We start from the raw sequence: 20543 nt of genomic DNA on the forward strand, positions 1-20543 counted from the left end.
ACCTACTCTCTCTCTCACACACACACACACACCTGCCAGCCAGCCGGTCTGTATTCCTCTGCTTGAGGCAAAAGGAGGCTCCTTTCCTAGGACCTCATGTCTGGATCTGGAACAGACTTGAGTCTAAAGCCCCTAGAAGTGTGGTTGGCACAATACAGAATGTGCCCAGGTACTTTGGCCTGGAATAGAGGTAGGACCTGGACCCTGACCCATGGGCCTGTGCCTCCTTCACCATCTACAGCGTGAACTTCGTGAAGTGGTCCTCACATGGGATGCTCAGGATGTCTTGTGAGGCCATGAACGAACTCTTTCAGCCCACCGTCAGCGGGATCACCCAGCACATAGGTGAGCACCTAAGCTTGGGTCATTCATTCACCGTAGCATACACACCCATATGCCAGAGTATTTCCCCCATTAGTACCCGGAAACCTCCCCAAATCCATACACTGGAATGAGACCCAGAATCATCGGGAATACCTGGAGGATGTAGTGCCATGGGGATTAAGAAATAGGACGATGTGTAGTCTTGCCAGGTTAAAGAAACCCTAGTGGCTGACTCCCCAGGTAGTATTAGGCCCCCCCAAAACTATTATCACAGTGATTTAAATGAGTTTAAGTATCTAGAGAGTGAGCACAATGTCATGCACGCAGTAGGCATTTAATACGTGTAAATTCACACCCTTACTCAAGCCCTCCACAGTGTAGTGGGAAAGCGAGATAGTGTTGAGGAAGCAGAGGCTATGAGGATGGCAGAGTCCCTCATGAAAGTGCTCTGTGTTCTTCATCCAAGCCAGGATAAGGTTTTATAGTGAAATGGCTCGTTTCTCTTTGCCCCAGGGATACAGGAGGGCAGAGGGGAAGCGCCAGTGGCTGCGCAGCGGTAGCCTCAGTGGCCCACTCCCCGTCCGTTCTCCTTACCTCCTCCTCCCCGACCCATCCCGCAGAAGCACTGCTGGAGCGCCCTGAGGTGCAGGGTGTCAAGCTGCTGTTCCTGGTGGGCGGCTTCGCTGAGTCGGCTATGCTGCAGCACGCCGTGCAGGCAGCTCTGGGCGCCCGTGGCCTGCGTGTGGTGGTTCCGCACGACGTAGCCCTCACCATCCTCAAAGGCGCAGTGCTTTTTGGGCAGGCGCCAGGAGTGGTTCGGGTGCGTAGATCTCCGCTCACATACGGCGTGGGCGTGCTCAACCGCTTCGTGGCTGGTATTCATCCGCCTGACAAGCTGCTGGTTCGCGACGGTCGCCGCTGGTGCACCGACGTTTTTGAGCGCTTCGTGGCCGCCGAACAATCAGTGGCCCTGGGCGAGGAGGTGCGGCGCAGCTACTGCCCAGCGCGCCCAGGACAGCGGCGAGTGCTCATCAACCTGTACTGCTGCACCGCGGAGGACGCGCGCTTCATCACCGACCCAGGAGTGCGCAAGTGTGGTGCGCTCAGCCTCGAGCTCGAGCCAGCCGAGGGAGGCCCCGATGCCGCCGGAGCGCCCCCCGGCCGCCGCGAGATCCGCGCTGCCATGCAGTTTGGTGACACTGAGATTAAGGTCACCGCCGTCGATGTCAGCACCAATCGCTCTGTGCGCGCCGCCATCGACTTTCTTTCCAATTGAGGGCACAGTGCCAGCACCCCCACCCCACCCCCAGCCCAACAGAACTCTTGGCCCAGGGCTGGGGCAGATAAATCCACCCTGTTTCCTGCCATCCTGCCCGGGGAGGTGAGGTCGCAGGAGGAATGGGTGGGGACACATCCGGAAACTCAGGCTTTGGGATTGGGCCTCAGTCCTCTGAAAGTCTGAAGGGCACGTCCAAGGACGGAGGCCAAGGAGACTTAAAAGGTTTGCAAAGGCTTCCCCATAGGGAGCACGTGGTCCTGAAAGCAGACTGCATCAGAAAGCTTGACCCTTGGTCTGAAGTAGGGGCCAGGGTGAGGTTGGAGGTACAGCTGCAGGCAGGGCAGCAAGAGCGAGGAGGTTGTGCAGGGTTTGGAACCGAAGGGCAGAGTGCGCGGACTGACTGGCTCAGCCTGTATAGGGAGCCAGGCAGGACAAGGACTGGAGCTGACGGGAGAGGGACAGAAGCAGCAGGACCTTCCTGGGTGTGGTACTGACCACCCAAGTATGAATGGTAATTGTAGAAAGGGCAGTAGCAGGCTATGAGAAGGGGTATAGGCGAGGGGGATGTGGGATAACATGCTGAGGGGGGCTTTCCTTTCCATCTGAGAAGGCCCCAGGGGCAGCTTGGGAATGACCCACATACTTATCCAACCATGGAGAGGGAGGAGGGTAGGGAGGACAGAAAGAGCATTGGTCCCAGCTCTGCCATCAATTTAGTGTACCTGCCCTCCCGTGACATGCAGCAGCCCCACCTGCCTGGGAACCCTAAGGTGACAATAAAGCTCAAGGAGAAACCATACCCTTCTGGTACCTCACAAGGGGGGACTCCAACAGTGGAGTAGTGGAAGGGTTAGGGTGGCTAGGTTCTACAGAGGGAGGTTTTCAGCTGTGCATAGGTCTGGGAACTGACTAGAAAGGAGCGCTGCTGCCTCTGGTCAAGCCTCCCAGACTGACCACCCATTCCACAAGACCTCTCTGACCTGAGTGCAAGGCCCCTCCCCGTGCAGACTCTCATCTTGGCAGGCCTAAAATGCCACCACCCGCACATACCTTTTTTGGGGCTAGGTGCTGTAATACCATAAAGTAACCCTGCTTCCAAAAAGAGTAAGTAGCCAAAACTGTTCCTTGGCCCATCTGCAAGGACTGGGCATTCTCAGGGCCCTGGAGAACAAACACCCTGCTGGCCTCTGGTATCCACTGGAAGTTTTATTTCTTCAGGATTTTATCCCAACCAGTCATTTAAAAACAACACAGACCTAGGGGGTAGGGATTGGGAACTTCATCTCCCTCCTCCTCACCATGGACAGCAGTGAAAAAATGGAGTAGACAAGAGAGGTGGCTAAAGCGAGACAGCAGCAGTAGTAATAGGGGCAGCTCCACCACAGAGCCAGCTCCCTCCTCTCCTAGGCTCTGACTGGAGCCCTTATGGCTGGGGTGGGGGTGGGTACAAGCCACCCAGGCCCTCCCCTGGCCCTTCTCAGATAGCCTCCTTGGGGGCTCAATCCATTTCTTCCAGCAGGAGGCTGAGGCACACAGGAGAAAGTGGGAGAAGAGGACGCTGGAGGGGCAGGGAGGTGGCACATTAAATGAGGTGAGAGGCGTGGGCAAGGCTCTAGCGTAGAGGCCAGTGGACCCTCCGCCTGCACACCCACCCTGGGGAAGGGGGAGGAAGCCGCACCGTCATGCAGCATCTGGGGGACGAGGCTGGGTTTAAGGCCGAGGGCCCTGAGGCAGGTGGCACCGAGGGCCTCAGTCGAAGCCGCGCCAGTCACTATGCTCGGAGTCGTATTCTAGCTCAGCACCCACGCACCTGACGCCATCTAGCAGCATGGGTGTGCCGTGGTGTCGGTCTGCAAGACAGGCGACAAGTCAGTATGCCAGGGTGGACCCTGGCCCCACCTACTCCAAGGGGACTCCTCTACCTTCCCTCCCAGCTCTGCTAGAGGATGGGGAGAAAGGCACCCACCAAGGAGACTGGGAATGGGCCAAAACAAGGTTCCCTTTTTCAGACTCAAGGAGGGTGGAAACTCCTTGTAGCCAAGCTGGTGCCTCCCTCCTCTAGCCAGACCTGGGCCTCAAGCTCTCACCCATGACGCGTGCCTGCACCATGACGCGCACGCAGGTGTCGGGGCCACCTTCACAGGCTAGCAGCATCTCCTCCTTGAGGACGCCCTCCTTGTGCGCTGAGTACTCACACTTGACGCTGTAACCTGCCCGGGGCGATCAGCACCTCTGTGGCCTCCTGCCCCCCAGCACTCACTGGTCCCCACCCACCACCAAGACCTCTAGAGGAGCAAGGATGGCCCAAACTCCCCTCCACCCCTGCCCCCAGGGCTGGGTACACAGGCCTCTGGAACTTGCCATTCTTCAATGAGCTCTACATGTAGGCCAGAAGTCAAACTCAGGCTTGCAAGAGGTGGGATTCCCCAAAAACACAGGCAGGGAGAGAGGGTGATGGGGGAGGGAGGGAGGAGCAGGGCAGGGACTGAGCAGATCAGGTGGCAAGAGGCAAAGACCTGAGGAGGCTTGCTCAACCCACTTAAGGGCAAAGTCATGAAGTGGAGGTAGGGGGACATGAAACTGAAGCTGGGATTTCTGTAAATGGTGACACTGATTCGCTAGCCTTTGGGAGGAGGGGTGCTGAAGGTGGCAGAGTATGGAAAAGCAACTTCAGGTCTGGTGGGGGCTGGGAAGCAGCTGCCCAAAGTTCCTGAGGTTCCAGGAGGTTTCCCCTGGCAGAGGAAGGGCTAGAGGCCCAGAGCAGTTCCTCAGTGGCTCCCACCATCCCCCTGAAGTAACCATCAGGCGGTAAGCAGACATAGGTCAACTGTGAGCAGACATAGGTCAATTGTGTGAGCCCGTGGACTTCTGTCCAGGAATGAGGGCTGGGGCATGGGACCTGCCAAGTTGCCACACAGCAGGCCCATAGGGCATCATGTCTCCTGGTTTCTGAGCCACCCATCAGCCCCTGATGGGGGGAAGGAAGTACCCATGCTGTCACTCCTACTCACACCCAGGCTCTGCTGGAAGAGGGCAAGCTTCCAGCACCCCCAAGCAGCGGACGCACCTTCTGGGATGGGCATGATGCTGAGGAGCTTGAGGTGCAGGCTGGGGACAGGTGTCTCTCGGACGTCCTTGCTCAGCCTGTGCACTGGGGGTAGAGTGAAGGTAATCTCATACCTGTGCAGGATCTTCAGGAAGCCAACCTGCAGCAGGAGGGGTAGGGGATGGAGGCACCTTCACTTACAGTCTCCCCCAGGGTCCGCCCGGGTTGTGCCACTGGTGATCCTGTGGGCCCTCCACTCGCTTTCTTGACAATCCCAGGGAATTTTGACTCGTTCCATCATTCTAGCTGGTTCACACCCCTGGCCTGGTAGCTCCAGGCCCTTTCTTCAAGGACCCCACCCCTATCACTTGTCCCATACCTGTCTCATGGGCCCTGAAGTTCCTTGGTGGCCCATTCTATAGATGATTAAATAGAAGCCAGGAAATGACTGGCTGAAGGCCACAGTGTGGTCAAGCTATAGTCTTCCCTGTACCTCTTGGCTACTTCTGCCACACAGCAAGGCACCAGCCACTGCCCACAGGGAAGGCTCAAACCCCCACTACAAAGGCTATCCACTTGCCCCCACCACTATCAGCATGTGCCCAGGGACACTGGTCCTCTGGTCACTCATGGTGGGGCCACCAGGCAACATAGATAGCACAAGATGGAGGGTGGGTCAGAATCATAAAAACAGACTCTAGACAAGCTTTGTCAGTCCAGGGCTGGCCCACAAGACTGGCACCAGTCATGGAACCTGGAATCCAGCCTGCCCTGCTGGCACATGAACATGGATGCCTGCCCATTCAAAGGCTCACTGAGTCCAACAGCCCTGATTCACAGCCTGGGACACTTCTGTTGTTCATACACACAGCTTTGCCATCCTCAGAAACTCAGTCGTGTGACGGGTCACAGGCCAGGGTAGCTGTCGGGCAGGTAGGCTGACTGGAGTGCCAGTCCAGGAGAGGCAATGTGGGTGCTGTATCCACAGCTCACAGGGCATACGCTCTCCTGCTCAGTTTCAGGAAATGGATCGCCCTGTCCTTTGAGGGAGGATTTAGCCTTTCAGTAGCATCAGGATGATGTCACTGTGTGATAAAGCTCAGTCCCTGTGGCTCCCACACTCTGCTAAAAGAGGGCACACCTCTCAAGAGGGCTTTCTGGCTGTACTTGCTAATCACTGGCTGTACCCTGTGATCCAGCTGCACCACTTGCAGTATCTCCCTGGAGAAATACTCAGATGTAACAAAAACAAAACAAAACTCATCACTGCCCTATTTATAACAGTACAAAATAGAAACAACTGTAACGCCAGAAACCAGGAACCAGCTAAATCAATGATGACAGATATAGTGGAATATCAGGCAGTTGTAAAATCTCATGGAAAATTATTTACTGAAACAAACAGGAGATGGATCACAACAGAAGCAACCAAAAAACAGTGTGTACACTGGTATACCAGCTTTTCATTTTTGGAAAGAAAGCTAGAAAGGAAACTGGAATAACATCAAAATATTAACCATAGTTATTTCTAGATAGTATGATTACAGATACTTTTAAATTTCTTTATAGTTTTCTCTATCTTCCAAATTTTCTCTACCATGGACATGAATAGATTTTGCAATGGGAGGCAGGGAGCTATTTTTGAAAGTTTGGGTTCATTCTGTTTGCTCCCTTGGGGAAACTGTCAGCTCTTGGAGAAAGAGCAAGGGTTTTAGACTTGGGCAGAAATGGCTATGACTCTGGGCCCCTCCTCAGGGTGGTCTCAATAGATCAGATGCCAACCACCATGCTCACCTCCATGCCTTCCAGGGCTCAACATGGGAGCCCTGGTATACTGTCCAACCTTAAGGCCTCACTCCCTGTTTCCCTACAATCCATCCCCTCCAAAGAATTCTTCCTGCCCCTCCCAAATGGATGTGGGATCTAACTGTCCCAGCAGCTGGAGGAGCCAAGGGTGTACGAGGTATGGACACTAGAAGAGAGGGAGAAGGGAAAATCACAGGGGTGATAAATACTACTGCAAAGAACTTCAATCAGCCAGAAGTTAGGCAAAGCAGAGTAAATAAAGTCACACCATGTTATCAATATAATTAGCCTCACATACATACACCCTTCCATTTCCAGTTCTTTGGGGTGTCACTTGTCTCTACTTCAGAGAAGGAAAACCAAGGTGACCTGCCCAAGGTCACAGAGCCAAAATAGGAGGCCCAGAACTGAACCCAGCCCTGTGACACCAAAGCCTGGACATCTGCCTTCCAATTGCAACGGCTGGGGTGATGCTGATGATAACAGCAGCTCCACTGCCATTCAAGTAACATCCTAAGTGCACTCATCTCATCACAGTCTCACACTCCCTATTTTACAGATGGGGAAACCAAGGCCCAGGGAAGGACAAAGATGGAACCAGCTTAGAGGAAATGGAAGAGGCCCAGGAAGCTGGGCAGGGCCAGGGAGAAGGTGGAGGGAATAAGGCTGATGGTTATGGGGGGGAGGTATGCACATACCTTGACCAGAAAGCTGCTGTCGCTCTCCTGGGTGACCATGACCACAGAGTCATGCAGCTTCTCATCAAAGTGGACGTGACTCTGGGAGCTTTCTGCATCGTGGCTTGCTGCGAAGCGGATACTCCGGACTCTGGACTTGCTGCCTACAAGAGAGTGGGAGAGAGCTCCAGCAGTGTTGCCTTCTCCTAGCCCCAGGAAACCACTCCACCGTGTCACTGCCCTGCCCCTGTGACTGCCCCTTCATATCAGTCAGCATCCACTGCTGAGCTAGGCCACATCCTATTGGACAATGGAGATCATAAGGCTTGAGATTCTCATCTGCCCCTGCCTGCTTAGTCTTCCCACAGAAAATGCACACCCTCAAAGAGGGTATGGGGGGATTTAGGGATTAGCTAATATGACTCTTCACTTAAAGGGAATGGGGCTGACAGGGAAGAGACAGTCCTGACGCTAACCAAACCCCAGGCAGTGCAGGACTCAACCCCAGTGCTCAGGATACCCTGCCCTGTGCTCTCCTTCACATTTCCAAGCTCCCCATCTCTCAGGCCTTCTCTTCTAGGTCTGCCAGTCCTGAGGCCCTCTGCCTGCCCCTCCTGCTAACCCCCTTGAGAGGGGAAAAGGGCAGAGACAGGAATGGGCTTGGGCTCTATGGGACCTGCCTGGGGGTGGGAGAAACAAAGAGGGTCAAAAACTACACTCAGCCCTCCTAGAAGGGGCTGCAGCTTCTTCTAAACTTTACTACTGATCATTGGCAGGTAAGAAGAACCCAGGGGAGGCTCCAGGACCTCTCCCAGAGACACCTTTCCTTCCTCCGCTTAACTCCTCACATGGCCCTTGGCTGTCCCTCACTGGATCAGGTTTTCCAAGGCCAGGCAGTCAGGGAGTTAAGACAGACAGATTAGTGGGAGCTTGGTGAGGGCCTGGGCCAGTCCTTGCCTGGGTTTTTGCACACAGTGAAGACTCAATGGAGGCCCAAGGGGTCAACCTGGCATTTCCACATTTCCCTGCTGAGTCCCTCAGATTTAACCCTCGTATCTTACCTCACCTAAAACCTTCTATGAGTCTTTCTGGACTCTGAATGAAACCCCAATTCCTTTCCACAACCTACTGTAGCCCTACCCACTTCAGAGCCTCAGTGCTCACACCAAACCCCTTATGCTACCAACCTCCACAGTGGAATAGGGAGACTGGAACATGGGACCACGAGGGCAGCACACCTCCACAGGTCAGCAAACCAAGGTTCCCTGCTAGGGCTTGGGCATCCCCAGCACAAACACTGGTGTAATTACTGATGTAATATAATTCATACCTCACATTCAGACAGACAGACACACACATACAGCCAATGCAGATCCCACATGCAACAATACCCCTTCCCACCAGGGTGCACTATAAGACTCTACAAACCCCAGCAGACCAGGCAGGCACTCACCCTTGTTGGCTGCAGCCATGGACGCCCTCCCTGCCACAGGGTGAGACACACAGCTCCTGCCGGACACCACCGGTCACGCTCAGCAGCCTCCCATGCTCCAGGGACACCAGCAGGAGCCTGACGGGTGGGGAGTGCAAAGGGGAGGGCAAGGGTCAGGGCCACTGATGGGCCTGTGGCTGGTGGGAGAGCAGAGGTTTCCCTTTAGGAAGGACCCAAACCCCTGCAGCTCTCAGTAGCCCAAGTGGTACCTGTGCCCCCTACTCCTCCACCCACTCCACATTTGCCAAGAGCCCTCACCCTTGCCTGACACACTACTGACCCACAGCCCGGCCAGCACGTCCTGAGCTGCAGTTTCTGGGTGTCAAAGCACGAGCCAGAACTCTAGTGCCCAGCAGACCTGAGGCTGGTGGGAAGAGGCAGCCAGCAAAGGAAGAGGACTTCACTGGCACTGGTGACCCAAGAGTTGGCCCAGACCAGACACACAGGTTGTACCATCATACATCCAGAGGTCACAGTATTCTTGCTGCACAAGTCAATCCAGGTTAGAATTAACAGTAGGCTTCGAGGGGGTGAAATACGGGGGCCTATATGCCCTGATGGCTCAGAGGTTAAAGATCTGCCTGCAATGCAGAAGACCTGGGTTCATTCCCTGAGTCTGGAAGATGCCCTGGAGAAGGAAATGGCAACCCACTCCAGTATTCTTGCCTGGAGAATCCCATGGATGGAGGAGCCTGGTGGGCTACAGTCCACGGGGTCGCAAAGAGTGGGACACAACTGAGCGATTTCACTATTCACTATATAATAAGACATGTTCTTAGAGCTCTCCCTCCTGGTGATCAAACAGGTCCATACACAGAACAGGCACCTATGAGAGGGTTGCTACCCATCAGAACTCACAGTTCAGACTCTGGCTTGATTGGCAGGCCTTCCAGTTCAGCTCCCCAAGGGAAGCCTCAGGGCAGAGGCAATGGCAAGTACCCCCAGGAAGCCTGTGTAAGCAGCACAGCTCTGAAACACTGGGCTGGGACCATCTCAGCATCAAAGAGAATATTAACAGATGGAACTATATAAAATCAGAGCATTCACGGTGATTATGAAAAAAGGAAGAAAGCAAAACAAATCAAAACCCTCATTTGTCACTACCGACAATATCAACACCCTAACTCTCTGCTCTGAAAACTGGCAATCTTAAAGAGAACTAATTCAGTCTGTCTCTTGGTCTTGTAGCCAAATTGCCCTGGTGTTAAAGGATAGCTCTTCCTTAACAAAGGAATGACTGAATGCTAAATAATTCTGCAACCCCCTAGAAACAAATGTTGGAAGCAACACCAATCAGTGGGTGCTAAACCAGGAAGGCGTGGATGCTCACAGATGCACAAGTACCACTGACAGATGACCCAGGTTAAAGGGAACAAGTGTGCCATGGAGCAAAGTGGCATTAGCCAGTCTTGCACTGGTCAGTCTCCTCTCACTCAGAATGGGACACCGGGCACAAGTATGCCTACTGATGTGAAGCGGCACCAAGTCACAGCACCGCTGACAGGGCAGTTCGGCCCCAAATGTCTAGCCTGCAAGCAGAACCGATTAAATGACTCCGCAGAAAAGCAAGGAGACAAACCCAGAAGGCCAGATATTCTGCAAGACAAGTGACCTAATTTTAATAAAAGAAGGAAGTTGCTTTAGATAGGAGATGGGCCAACTGTCGGGCTGCCACTGTTTGCTGGTTTTTTTTGTAAAGTTTTACTGGCACACAACCAAGTGCTCATTTGTTTACATGTTGTCTAAAACTGCTTTTATTTGTTTCTTTGTTTTGCTGTGCCCTCACGGCTTACACGATCTTAATTCCCTGACCCAGGGATTAAAGCCTGGCAGTGAAAGTCCTAACCACTGGACTGCCACCTAAAATTGCTTTTGCACTAAAGCAATCCCTGGTTCAGGAAGATCTCCTGGAGGAGAAAATGGCAACCAACTCCAGTATTTTTACTTGGAAAAAAACTCCATGGACAGAGGAGTCTGGCAGGCTACAGTCCACAGGGCTGCAAAGAGTCGGACATGACTGAGCACACACATTAAAACTACTCTGAGTAGTTGCCACAGAGGCCACATAGCCTGCAAAGTCTGAAATATTTACTATCTTGCCCTTCACAGTAAAAGTTTGCCAAATGCTCTGCTAAATTAATACACAAAGAGACTAAGAAGGCAGGATACTCAATGGGACAACTGACCTGGTTTTTCCCACCACATCAGTTTCAAAAAGAAAAATATATGTAGAAGGGCATTTCTCAGTTCAGTTCAGTCGCTCAGTCGTGGGAGATAATTGGGAAATGTTAATAAACAGGACTGGATCTTAGACAACATTAAGAAATAAGAGTTGATCAGCTAGGTGAGATAATGGAATTCGATTATGTAGAGAAGTATGTCCTTATTTCCCCTGGAGGAGGAAAAGGGAGCCCACTCCAGTGTTCTTGCCTGGAGAATGCCATGGACAGAGGAGCCTGGCGGGCTACAGTCCACGGGTCACAAAGAGTTGGACACAACAGACTGAGCGCCCATGCATGCACGTGTCCTTATCTGTCAGAGATAGACACTAAAGTAGAGATGAGTGATGCATGAATGACCTGTGCTGGTCCAGGGAATGAGGAAAAACCATTGAGTGGCCTCAGAGTTGGCACTGGGCCTGTGGAGGGCATGACCTCAAGGCCCCTCAGGTTCTGAGCTACCCTGGCAGCAGGCCTTACCTCCCTCCCCATTTCCCAATGCAAAAGCCCACCAAGGCTCAAGCCCCACCTCAAAGGCAGGGCTAACAGCTTGGGTATGAGGAGCACCCCCATTGGAAGCCTCAGGAGGTACAGGGAAGGTCAAAGCTAGAGTCTCAGGAATGCAGGAACAGCCCCAGGCCAGCACTCTGGGTCAGTCCCAGAAGGGCAGCTCCTAAGGCTGTCTCCAGAAAGTCTGGCCCTTGGAGAGAAGCCTGCCCTACCTACCCTCTCCAGCCACCCCCTGAAGCTGTGGACTCAGAGCCTATGAAACACAGCCAAGAGCAAGGGGACCAGGCCTTCCCCCTACCTTGCACAGAGGCTGCTCCAGCCACATCTCTATAGCCAGAGGAAAAATGACAAGCTCCCCCCATTTCCTGGGCTTCCCAGGTGGCTCAGCGGTAGAGAATCCGCCTGCAGTGCAGGAGACACGGGAGATGTGGGTTCAATCCCTGGATCAGGAAGATCCTCTGGAGAAGGAAATGGCAACTCCTTTGAGTATTCCTGCCTGGGAAAGCCCATGGACAGAGGAACTGGTGGGCTACAGTCCATGGGGTCATACAAGAGTCGGACGTGACTTAGCGACTACACAACAACAATCATAACTTTGTGGCTTCTCAGGTGGCGCGGTGGTAAAGAATCCACCTGCCAATGCAGGAGACTCAGGAGATGCGGGTTCGATCCCTGGGTTGGGAAGATCCCTGGAGTAGGAAACAGCAGTCCTTCCCAGGACACTCCCTGGGAAGCCTGGAGGAAACAGCGGCTGGTGAGCAAAGGCTCCTAGGGCTTTTATATGCAGGGTCCACTACCTGTCTTCTTCCCCTGTCCGCTGCCTGCTGCCTGCCTGCCTGCCTTCACCCAGGCCATCTGCCTGGAATAATTCTGTTCTCCCATCCACATCTCAGCATGGGGACCCTTTTCAAGGCAGCACAACCCATTCTCACCCCCTCCCATTCCAGGATAGGCCTGAAAATCTTCAAAAAGAATTCCCTTTCTCACTTCTGGGATCATTTAATATTTCTGTCTCCCACCTTACAAGAGCAGTGACTGTGCTTTTGCCAAACCCTGTATCCCCAGCACCCAGCCCAGCATCTGGCAGGGAGCAGCTGTGTTAGGTTTATATTCGTTAAATGAATGAATGACCAAACTAAACAGAGCCCAAGAATGGGCCTCAGTGGGCCCTTTAGGCATATGTAGCACATCAGGGCCCAGAGGCTCTCAGAAGAAGAGCTCGCCACCCTGCTCTCTTAGCAACCCCTGCGCTGGAAGGCATTCCCCTTCCCCCATCTCAGAGTGGTGCATCCCACAGGGCATCTTCTAGCCTGGCCACAATCAGCTGTTACCTCCCCACTGCCACCACCAACCTTGAAATGGAAGGTCACTGAGGGCAGGACCTGTGTCTCTTGCACTGCCCAGAGCCCAGTATAGAGCAAGCACTCAGGCATTGCCTTGTAACCCTTGAGCGCTGAGAACAGAGAATGAGAAGGCCCAGAGAAGGCTGGAAAAGCTCCTTTCCCAGCAGAAAGCCTCATTGGTCGCTGTCCCCTGTGAGCCAGACCCTGAGCTACACACAATTCTTCATTAGAATCGGGAGAAGAGGGCATCAGGCCTCTTCCTGCAGCAGCTGTTCCCAAAGAGAAACACCAGGCACCCTTGAAGCCTCAGGCCTCCTCTTGTGCCAGCCAAATCTTGATCGTGGCCCAAGCAGCTCAGCCCCCAAGAGGCAGCAGAGCCATGGTCAAGAGCATGGGCTCCAGAGCCCCAAAGACCTGGTTTAAATTCAGGCTGCATGGCAAAGTTACTTCATGCCTCAGTGCCTCAGTTTCCTCACCTGTAGCACAGGAATAAACAAGCAATGACCTCTTCCTTAGTGGGTCTGGTGCAGCTGGTGCCTGAAGCTCTGTGACAGCACTCGCCACTCTGCCCCTACCTTTGTAGAACAAATCCCCCAAAGGACTGCTTTCTGAAGCAACAGCAATTTCAGCATCAAAGAAGCACTTCAAGCCAATCCTGAACAGTCAGGAATGGCCCTCAGGGCAGGCCCCAGAGGCTCTAGCCTTCTCAGAAAACAGCTCAAGGGTTGAGGGGCCTCTCTCTCCCTTTCATCATCCTGCCTTCCCCCTCCCCCACTCCCAGGCCAGCAAGTTCTCCAGGGATTGCCAGAGAGCAGACTGTTGGGAGCTCACTGTCCACCTCCCTCAAACAAAAGGACTTATAAAGAAAATGTGAAGAATATATATCCTGGGAAATCCCCTCATTCCAGCAAAAAAAGAAAAAGACACCCCCTCTTTAAATGAGCTGTCAGAGGTGGTACCACGGAGAGTCATGGGATGGGGAGGGTTGAGAAGCTGGAATAAGGGCCTTGGGGATCTTCTTCAGCTCTCAGTTACTCTCTCAGGGAAACTGTTAGAACCTTCTCTCTGGGAAACAGAGAGCTCCTAAATCAGGTCCCTCTCAGATTTAGAGAGAAAAGCTGCTTCAAGGTTATCCTACCCAGGGTAGGGCTCAGCCAGGCCCACTGGTGCCTCTGGCATGAGGAACAGAAACAAGGAAATGGCAGCTAGGCAGAGAGACAGTTACACAGAAACTGAGTTCTCAGCCCCCTAGATTCCCACTGTGCACACAGGGTGCTAGCTGCTACTCCAAACTGTCCCATACTTGGTGCCCAAGGCTGGAGAGGGGGCCAAAGACAGTCTGTCCATGGCAAAGTAGAGCTCCAGGACCTGCCACCCTCTTGCCCTATACCCCACAGCTTCATGCTCACAGCACCTCTCTGCAGCCCCCAAGTCCAGGCATCACAGGACCAGCCCCAGCTTGTCCTCTGCTTTGTGGTTAGGGACATGCTTCTTGGGCCCTTGTTTCTCATTCATTCTTCAATTCCCATTCTCAACCTGTTCAAGTATTTTCTGAGCCAGGAACTGTACAATCTCCTACCCTCCCCACCCCAACTCTGGGCTCAATCCTGGCTTAAGCACCCAATCCCACAGAAGCTGTTCCTCAAAGCTCAAGCATGGGGCTTCCCTGGTGGCTCAGTGGTAAAGAATCTGCCTGCCAATGCAGGAGACACAGGTTTGATTCCTGGTCAGGGAAGATCCCACTTGTTGAGGAGCAACTGTGAGGCACAACTACTGAGTCCATGCTCTATAGAGCCCGAAGGCAGCAACTACTGAGCCTTCGTGCTACAACTACTAAAGCCGATGTGCCTAGAGCCTATGCTCTGCAACAAGAGAGCACCCCCAGCTCACTAGGGCCTGCATACCTAGAACAAGGCCTGGAAAGGCAAGGCTGGAGGTCAGGAGTGGTTGTGGCAGTTTTACAGCAACTTAGTCTGGATGTGACTCCGTTTCCTCCTTCTCTAGCAGGCCAGTTGCAAGGGTGAAGTATGGGTGTTCTCTCTCTCAAAAATGGGTGGAGCGGGGCTGAACTGAGGAAAGGACCCCCACCATCTCACATCCTCTTATCTCCCCCAAGAAATGCTGCCTTTCTCTCCCCAGCATCTCCTCCCCACAATCCCTCTAGCCTGAGGGTGCTCAGACACCTCTAGCCTCCAGACTGAATCCCCACCCAGGCAAGGCCAGGTCCAGGGGGTAACAGCTGCCTCTGACCTGCTTCAGCTCCCTGGGCAGAGAAACGCCTTACCCACACTTCCCAAAGCCAAGATTCAAGAGGAAAAGCAACTGAATGTCTCCCTTCTCAGTCCACCAGGATCCCTGCTCACTAAAAGAAACACTGGTCCAGAACCTAAACGAAGGCCTCCTGCTCTGTGACAATAGGGTGGTAATCGCCAAGCTCCCAGAGACATCAGGGGCCTGGGTATATGAATCTGTATCCTCTCCACCCTCCATCCCCATCCTATCCTCATCTTCTAAGGGGACAAATGCGTCTGGACACCGCCCCCACCCCACCCACCCCAATCACATCCCTCCCGGGCTGCGAGACGGCGGCTCTGTCCCTCAGAGATAATCCTCTCTGTCCCACCATCACCTCTGCTGACGCAGTAGTTTCGCGAGCCCATACTCCCCAACATCACTGCCCTCCTCCCTGAAGGTGCCGAGCCACACGAGGTCAGAGCGAGACTACTCGTCCAAGGTCACCAGCGAGGTGATGACAATGGGGGGGAGGGGTGCTGGGAGTTGCCGACGGCGCTGACCCTAGGCCCCCACCCTCACTGTGTCACACGTGCCCTCGACAGCGCCCCGCGCGGAAAACACTTCAACTCTACCACCTAACGATCACCTGCGGCCCTGGGGCCTAATACCTCCCCAGCTCGGGTGCCAAGGAGCCCTCCTTGGCCCGGCCCCGACAGCAGAGCCCTCTAGCTCCAGCCGGAGGGGTCCCAGGCACCGACTACCTAGAACAGTGGCTCGATTGGGAGGGGATCTCTGTGAGCGGGATGAAACTGGGAGGTGGCAGAAGGAAGAGCAGTCTCACCGTGCGGGAAGCACCCTGAGGCCGCGACGGTCAGGGACGACCGCAGCGGCGGCAGCTCTGGAGACCGCGGCAGCAGCCGGGGCTCAACGCCGAACATGAGAGAGCCCCGCGCCGCCGCCACCCGCCGCCAGGGCACGCCCCTTCCCCGCCCATTGGTCGACGGGGGGGTGGGGCGAGGGCGCTTCGAACCAATAAGCGGGCGCCAGAGAACCGCCAACGGGTGATGGCGCCTCTGCGTCAGGAGGCCCTGCGGCTGCGCTGTAAGAGCCCACGACTCAGGGAAGTTCTCGCGATGAGGTTAGCCCTCGAGCTCGCCGTAACCAAAGACCGGAATCGCTCAGAAGCCAGAGAAGGAAGAAGCAACTTTGAATGGGCTGAACGCGCGTCCACTCTCAGCGTTGGGATTTGCACTTTCCGTCTCCGCCCAACTGGAAGGGGCGTCCCTCGGGTCCTGCCCCCTGGAGCGGCCGTGAGGTGGGGCTCAGAGCTAGGTGGGGCACCTGAAGGTTGCCTTTTCCCCTACGCTTCCAAGCCCTCCTGGCCGTTGATGCGGGTATCGCTGGGTCCTGTCCTGGAGCGGAAGAACCCTCCATTCTCGCTCTGCGATCTCTGGTTTCGGCATCTTCCTCTTCCGTCTCATCTCCCTGCCTCGGAGGAAATGCCCCCTTGAGGATCTGAGACACATCCTGGGCGCCCGGCTGGCCCTGAAATGCATCAGAACAAAGAAGGCCTCACGGGGTGGGGGTTGGGAGAACCTCTGCAGGCGACTGCGGGGACCACAGCCTCTGCTGTCTCTATGGAGGCAGTCGCAATGTCAGAAGGGATGCGCCTAGCTCTGCGTCCCAGGGTGCGCACCTGCACAGAGCCTTCGGAGCAAAAACGTAGCCCTCGGATCTTTAAGGGTTCTAGCCACTGCTCCGCCTACAGGTCCTTGAACAAACAACACCCCCCTCCCCATTTCGCTGGCTGGAACAGGGTCCCTAAAGTACCCGAGGGGATTGAACCCTTCTAACAACATAACTAGGAGAGAGATGGTATGGGCGGCTGAAGGCCAGCTTCTTTTCAGAAAGACCGCGGTCACTGCCTCTGGGGAACCTCCAAGGCTCCTACCCTCTGCTGGATCCCTGTGACCCCTAACCTATCTTCTGGTCCCTGGTTAACACATTGTTGACAGATCTTCCTGAGCTATCATTTCCAATGAATCCTACCCTGCTTCAAAGCGCTCTGTGCTCTGGGAGTGTTCAGACAAACCTCAAACTTCTCAGCATCATTTTGGGTGAAACGTGAACACTGGTGTTTGAGATGACCGGCCATCGGGAGATTTCCACATTCTGGTCTCGGCCCATCTACTCTTGCCAGATGCTTCCTCTTTACCCAACCCCACCAGCCCATGTGCCCCACTCGTCCCCCCTTCAGTTGCAGTCCTGTGTCTGTTCTTCAAGGTGGCAGACAATGTGCCCAGAGTAAGCTATAGATGTATTTTGTTTAGTCCATATGGGCTTTAAAAAATTCTAATTCAGACTTCGCTGGTCCAGTGGTTAAGAACCCACCTGCCAATGCAGGGGACACAGTTCGATTCCTGGTCTGGGAAGATTCCACATGCCTCAAGGCACCTGAGCCTGGGCCACAGCTACTGAGCCTGGGTGCTGCAACTACTGAAGCCCCCACACCTAGAACCTGTGCTGCTCCGCAACAACAGAAGCCACTGCAGTGAGAAACCCTTGCACCACTAGAAGCCCCTGCTCAGGGCAACTAAAAGCCTACACACAGCAGGGAAGACCCAGGGGAGCCATACATTAATTAAGAAAAAACTAAACTCGAAAAAAAGTCTAATTCTTCCTCCTCTGCTTCCTCTTCCTCTTATTGACTGAACAACATGGATTCAATTCTAGCCTGGCACCAAAGGCTGACACCTCGATTTACCATAGTCCTCACCAGTCCCTATTTTCTGACATTTATTTTACCTCTGGGTCTATGTAGACATCTGAATTTATGATCCCCTCCTTATACTACCTTCCCTCCTCTCATAGGCAAAACTACCCTCCCTTCAAGACCAGGTTAAGGCCTTCCTGTTTTATATTTTTCTAGTCAACTTCTGAAAATTGTCCCTGGTATGGACTCTTTCAGACATACAGACTAACAACTAACTGTATTATTTCTTTTCTTTTCTTTCTCTTGAGACTTTTAATTGTCACCTCCTTTCAACAACTATTTACTAAGTGTATGTGACTAGCAAGTTACTGTGCAAGGCTCTGGAATTAAAGGCACTTACAGTTTAGGGTGGGAGATAAGACAAAAAGAACTGTGATCTTCTGTCCCTGCCAAACATTCCTCACATTCCCAGGCACTGGGCAGTCTGGCTAACTGGCCAGTTGGGAGGACCTGCAATACAGAGCTTTCCATATCTGAGGATATTACACGCTCCCAGGGAAGGCCCCAAAACCACAGTGCAAGTGCAGATGGTTCCAGAAAGCCTCCAGGAGGAAATGAGACTCTTCATGCCAGGAGGAAGTCAGGGTAGAAGGTACCCAACTGGCCCCCCTCAAAGTCCAACAGCTTCTGTACCAAGAATAGGGTGAGCCAGCAAGGGAGGATTTATGAGCAACTCCAGGTTAGGAGAACAGATTGAGCATATGTAAAGCATCCACTCCAGCTTCAAACACATGGTTTTCTGGACTCCATTATTTCTTTTTTCTTTTTCTTCTTATTTTGGCTGTACAGCCCAGCTTGTGGGATCTTGGTTCCCCCAAGCAGGGGCTGAAGCTGCACTCTTGTCAGTGAAAACCTGGAATCCTAACCACTGGGCTGCCAGGGAATTCCTTGGACTTCATTCTTTTTAATAAAAATTAAACAATTATAACCTCATTGGAAAACTGCTTGGCAGTATCTAATAGAGGTGATAAATGCCAACCCTGTGACCCACCAATTCCACTCTTAATTACACACCAAAAGACATGTATACAAATCTTTGTGCATCATTTGTAATAGCCCCCAACTGGAAACCACCCAGTTGTCCATCAACAATAGAATAAGTCTTCTGCTTTCTCTCAGAAATAACACTATTCTCGACTTTATCCTTTCATTGTTTCTTCATCTTCATGGTCACGAGCTTCTAAATAGCTCCCAGTTATCCCTGCCTCTTGATTTTCACACCTATGTGTAACTCTCCCCTTGAAAGTGGCCTGGACTTAATGAATTATTTATTTTGCTGCCTTGGATCTTAGCGGCAGCCCATAGGATCTTTGTTGCAGAGTACGGGCTCTCTAGTTGTGGCACCCAGGCTTAGTTGCTCCGCAGCCTGTGGGCTCCTTCCCTGACCAGGGATTGAACCTGAGTCCCCTGCATTGCAAGGTGGATTCTTAACCACTGGACCACCAGGGAAGTCAGTCAAATGGCTTTTAATAAATGGACTACCACAAATGTGATGGATGTCACTTCTGCGATCACATTAGATAAGATTATAACTCCCATCTTGCTAACAGACTCTGTTAACTCCCTTGCTGGCTTTGATGAAGTAAGCTATCATACTGGAGATGGTCACGTGGCAAGGAAATGAGGGCAGCCACCAGTCCATAGCCAGCAAAAAACAAATCCTCAGTCTGTCAGCCCACAAAGAACTTAACGGTCGACAACCAACTGAACTCAGAAGTCAATCTTTCCCCAGTTTTCAGACGAGACCGTAGCTCTGGCCAACACTTTGACCGCAGCCTTGTGAGAAACCCTGAACCAGAGGCTCCAACTAAGCCATGCCTGGACTCTTCACTCACAGAAAATATGAGGTAATAAATGTGTGCTGTTCAAGTCACTAAGTTTGTAATGGAGAATTAATAGGAGTTCTTTTCAGTTCTGCTATTACAAGGAGTGTTGATATGAACATCGCAGTACACGTGTCACAAAACACAGGAACTTAAGTTTTCCCTGGATATGCTGAATATGTTGGAGAAGACTCTTGAGAGTCCCTTGGGCTGCAAGGAGATCAAACCAGTCAATCCTAAAGGAAATCAACCCTGAATATTCATTGGGAGGACTGGTGCTGAAGCTGAAGCTCCAATACTTTGGCTACCTGGTGTGAAGAACTGACTCTTTGGAAAAGACCCTGATGCTGGGAAAGATTGAAGGCAGGAGGAGAAGGGGATGACAGAGGATGAGAGGTTGGATGGCATCACCGACTTGATGGACATGAGTTTGAGCAAGCTCCAGGAGTTATGGATGGACAGGGAGGCCTGGTGTGCTACAGTCCATGGGGTCACAAAGAGTCGGACACGACTGAGCAACTGAACTGAAGTGATGCTGAATATATGCCTAGGAATAGAATTGTGGGGTCTCAGGATATTCAAATGTTCAATGTTACTGGCAGTGTAATGATCAAAGTTAAGGTCACACCAAGGCCATGGTATCTTGGTCAGGGTTGGGAGTCAAGCTTGGTCTTGGTCCACAGAACTTGGGGTCAGTCTGTGGGCAGGGTCAGAAGTCATACACATTTAGGGGTGAGCCCATAAGCAAGGTTGAGGGTGACTGTGGCTACATTTGGGAAGAATCTGAAGCCTGGATTTGTGCTTGGGTTTGGGCAATGTTGGAAGACAAGAGTAAGTCTGGGGGTCAGTCTAAGGCCTGACTTAGTTAAGAGTTAGACTTCTAAGAGTTAGAAGTCAGGCAGTCCTAGTGCACAAAACCAACCTCCTACGAAGAAGTGGCCACTGCAAGGTCCAGCTCCCCGAGTTGAGACCCAGCCTGGGCCCACAGGCTCTTTCACTTAAGGGGTGGGGATAAC

The 20543-nt window shown here is 53.0% G+C and overlaps 2 protein-coding genes across 6 annotated transcripts in view; one reads left to right on the forward strand and one right to left on the reverse strand.

The window, feature by feature from the left end:
- Positions 1-2400, forward strand: part of HSPA12B (heat shock protein family A (Hsp70) member 12B) — a 16839-nt gene extending 14439 nt beyond the window's left edge. The window contains exons 12-13 of the mRNA XM_040247862.1: positions 242-345; positions 945-2400. Coding sequence (XP_040103796.1) covers positions 242-345; positions 945-1600 — 760 coding nt within the window. The 3' untranslated portion in view covers positions 1601-2400. The remainder of the gene's footprint in view (positions 1-241; positions 346-944) is intronic.
- Positions 643-17189, reverse strand: CUNH20orf27 (chromosome unknown C20orf27 homolog). 5 transcript variants are annotated; one of them, XM_040247866.1, is made up of 6 exons: positions 15773-15923; positions 8586-8702; positions 7154-7296; positions 4671-4809; positions 3691-3813; positions 643-3453 (listed from the first exon to the last, which is right to left on the reverse strand). In XM_040247866.1, exons 2-6 carry the CDS (start codon positions 8602-8604, stop codon positions 3353-3355), a joined length of 525 nt encoding a protein of 174 aa, XP_040103800.1. In that variant the 5' UTR covers positions 8605-8702; positions 15773-15923; the 3' UTR covers positions 643-3352. The 5 variants fall into 5 exon arrangements, with proteins under 5 accessions (XP_040103800.1, XP_040103803.1, XP_040103801.1 ...); XM_040247869.1 differs by lacking the exon at positions 15773-15923 and adding an exon at positions 16273-17189 and having other exon boundaries at positions 2790-3453; XM_040247867.1 differs by having other exon boundaries at positions 2790-3453; positions 8586-8761; positions 15773-15908.
- Between the last annotated feature and the right edge of the window lie 3354 nt (positions 17190-20543).

Source organism: Oryx dammah, unplaced genomic scaffold (genome assembly GCF_014754425.2).
Source record: "Oryx dammah isolate SB20612 unplaced genomic scaffold, SCBI_Odam_1.1 HiC_scaffold_10, whole genome shotgun sequence".
Taxonomy (NCBI): Eukaryota; Metazoa; Chordata; class Mammalia; order Artiodactyla; family Bovidae; genus Oryx; species Oryx dammah.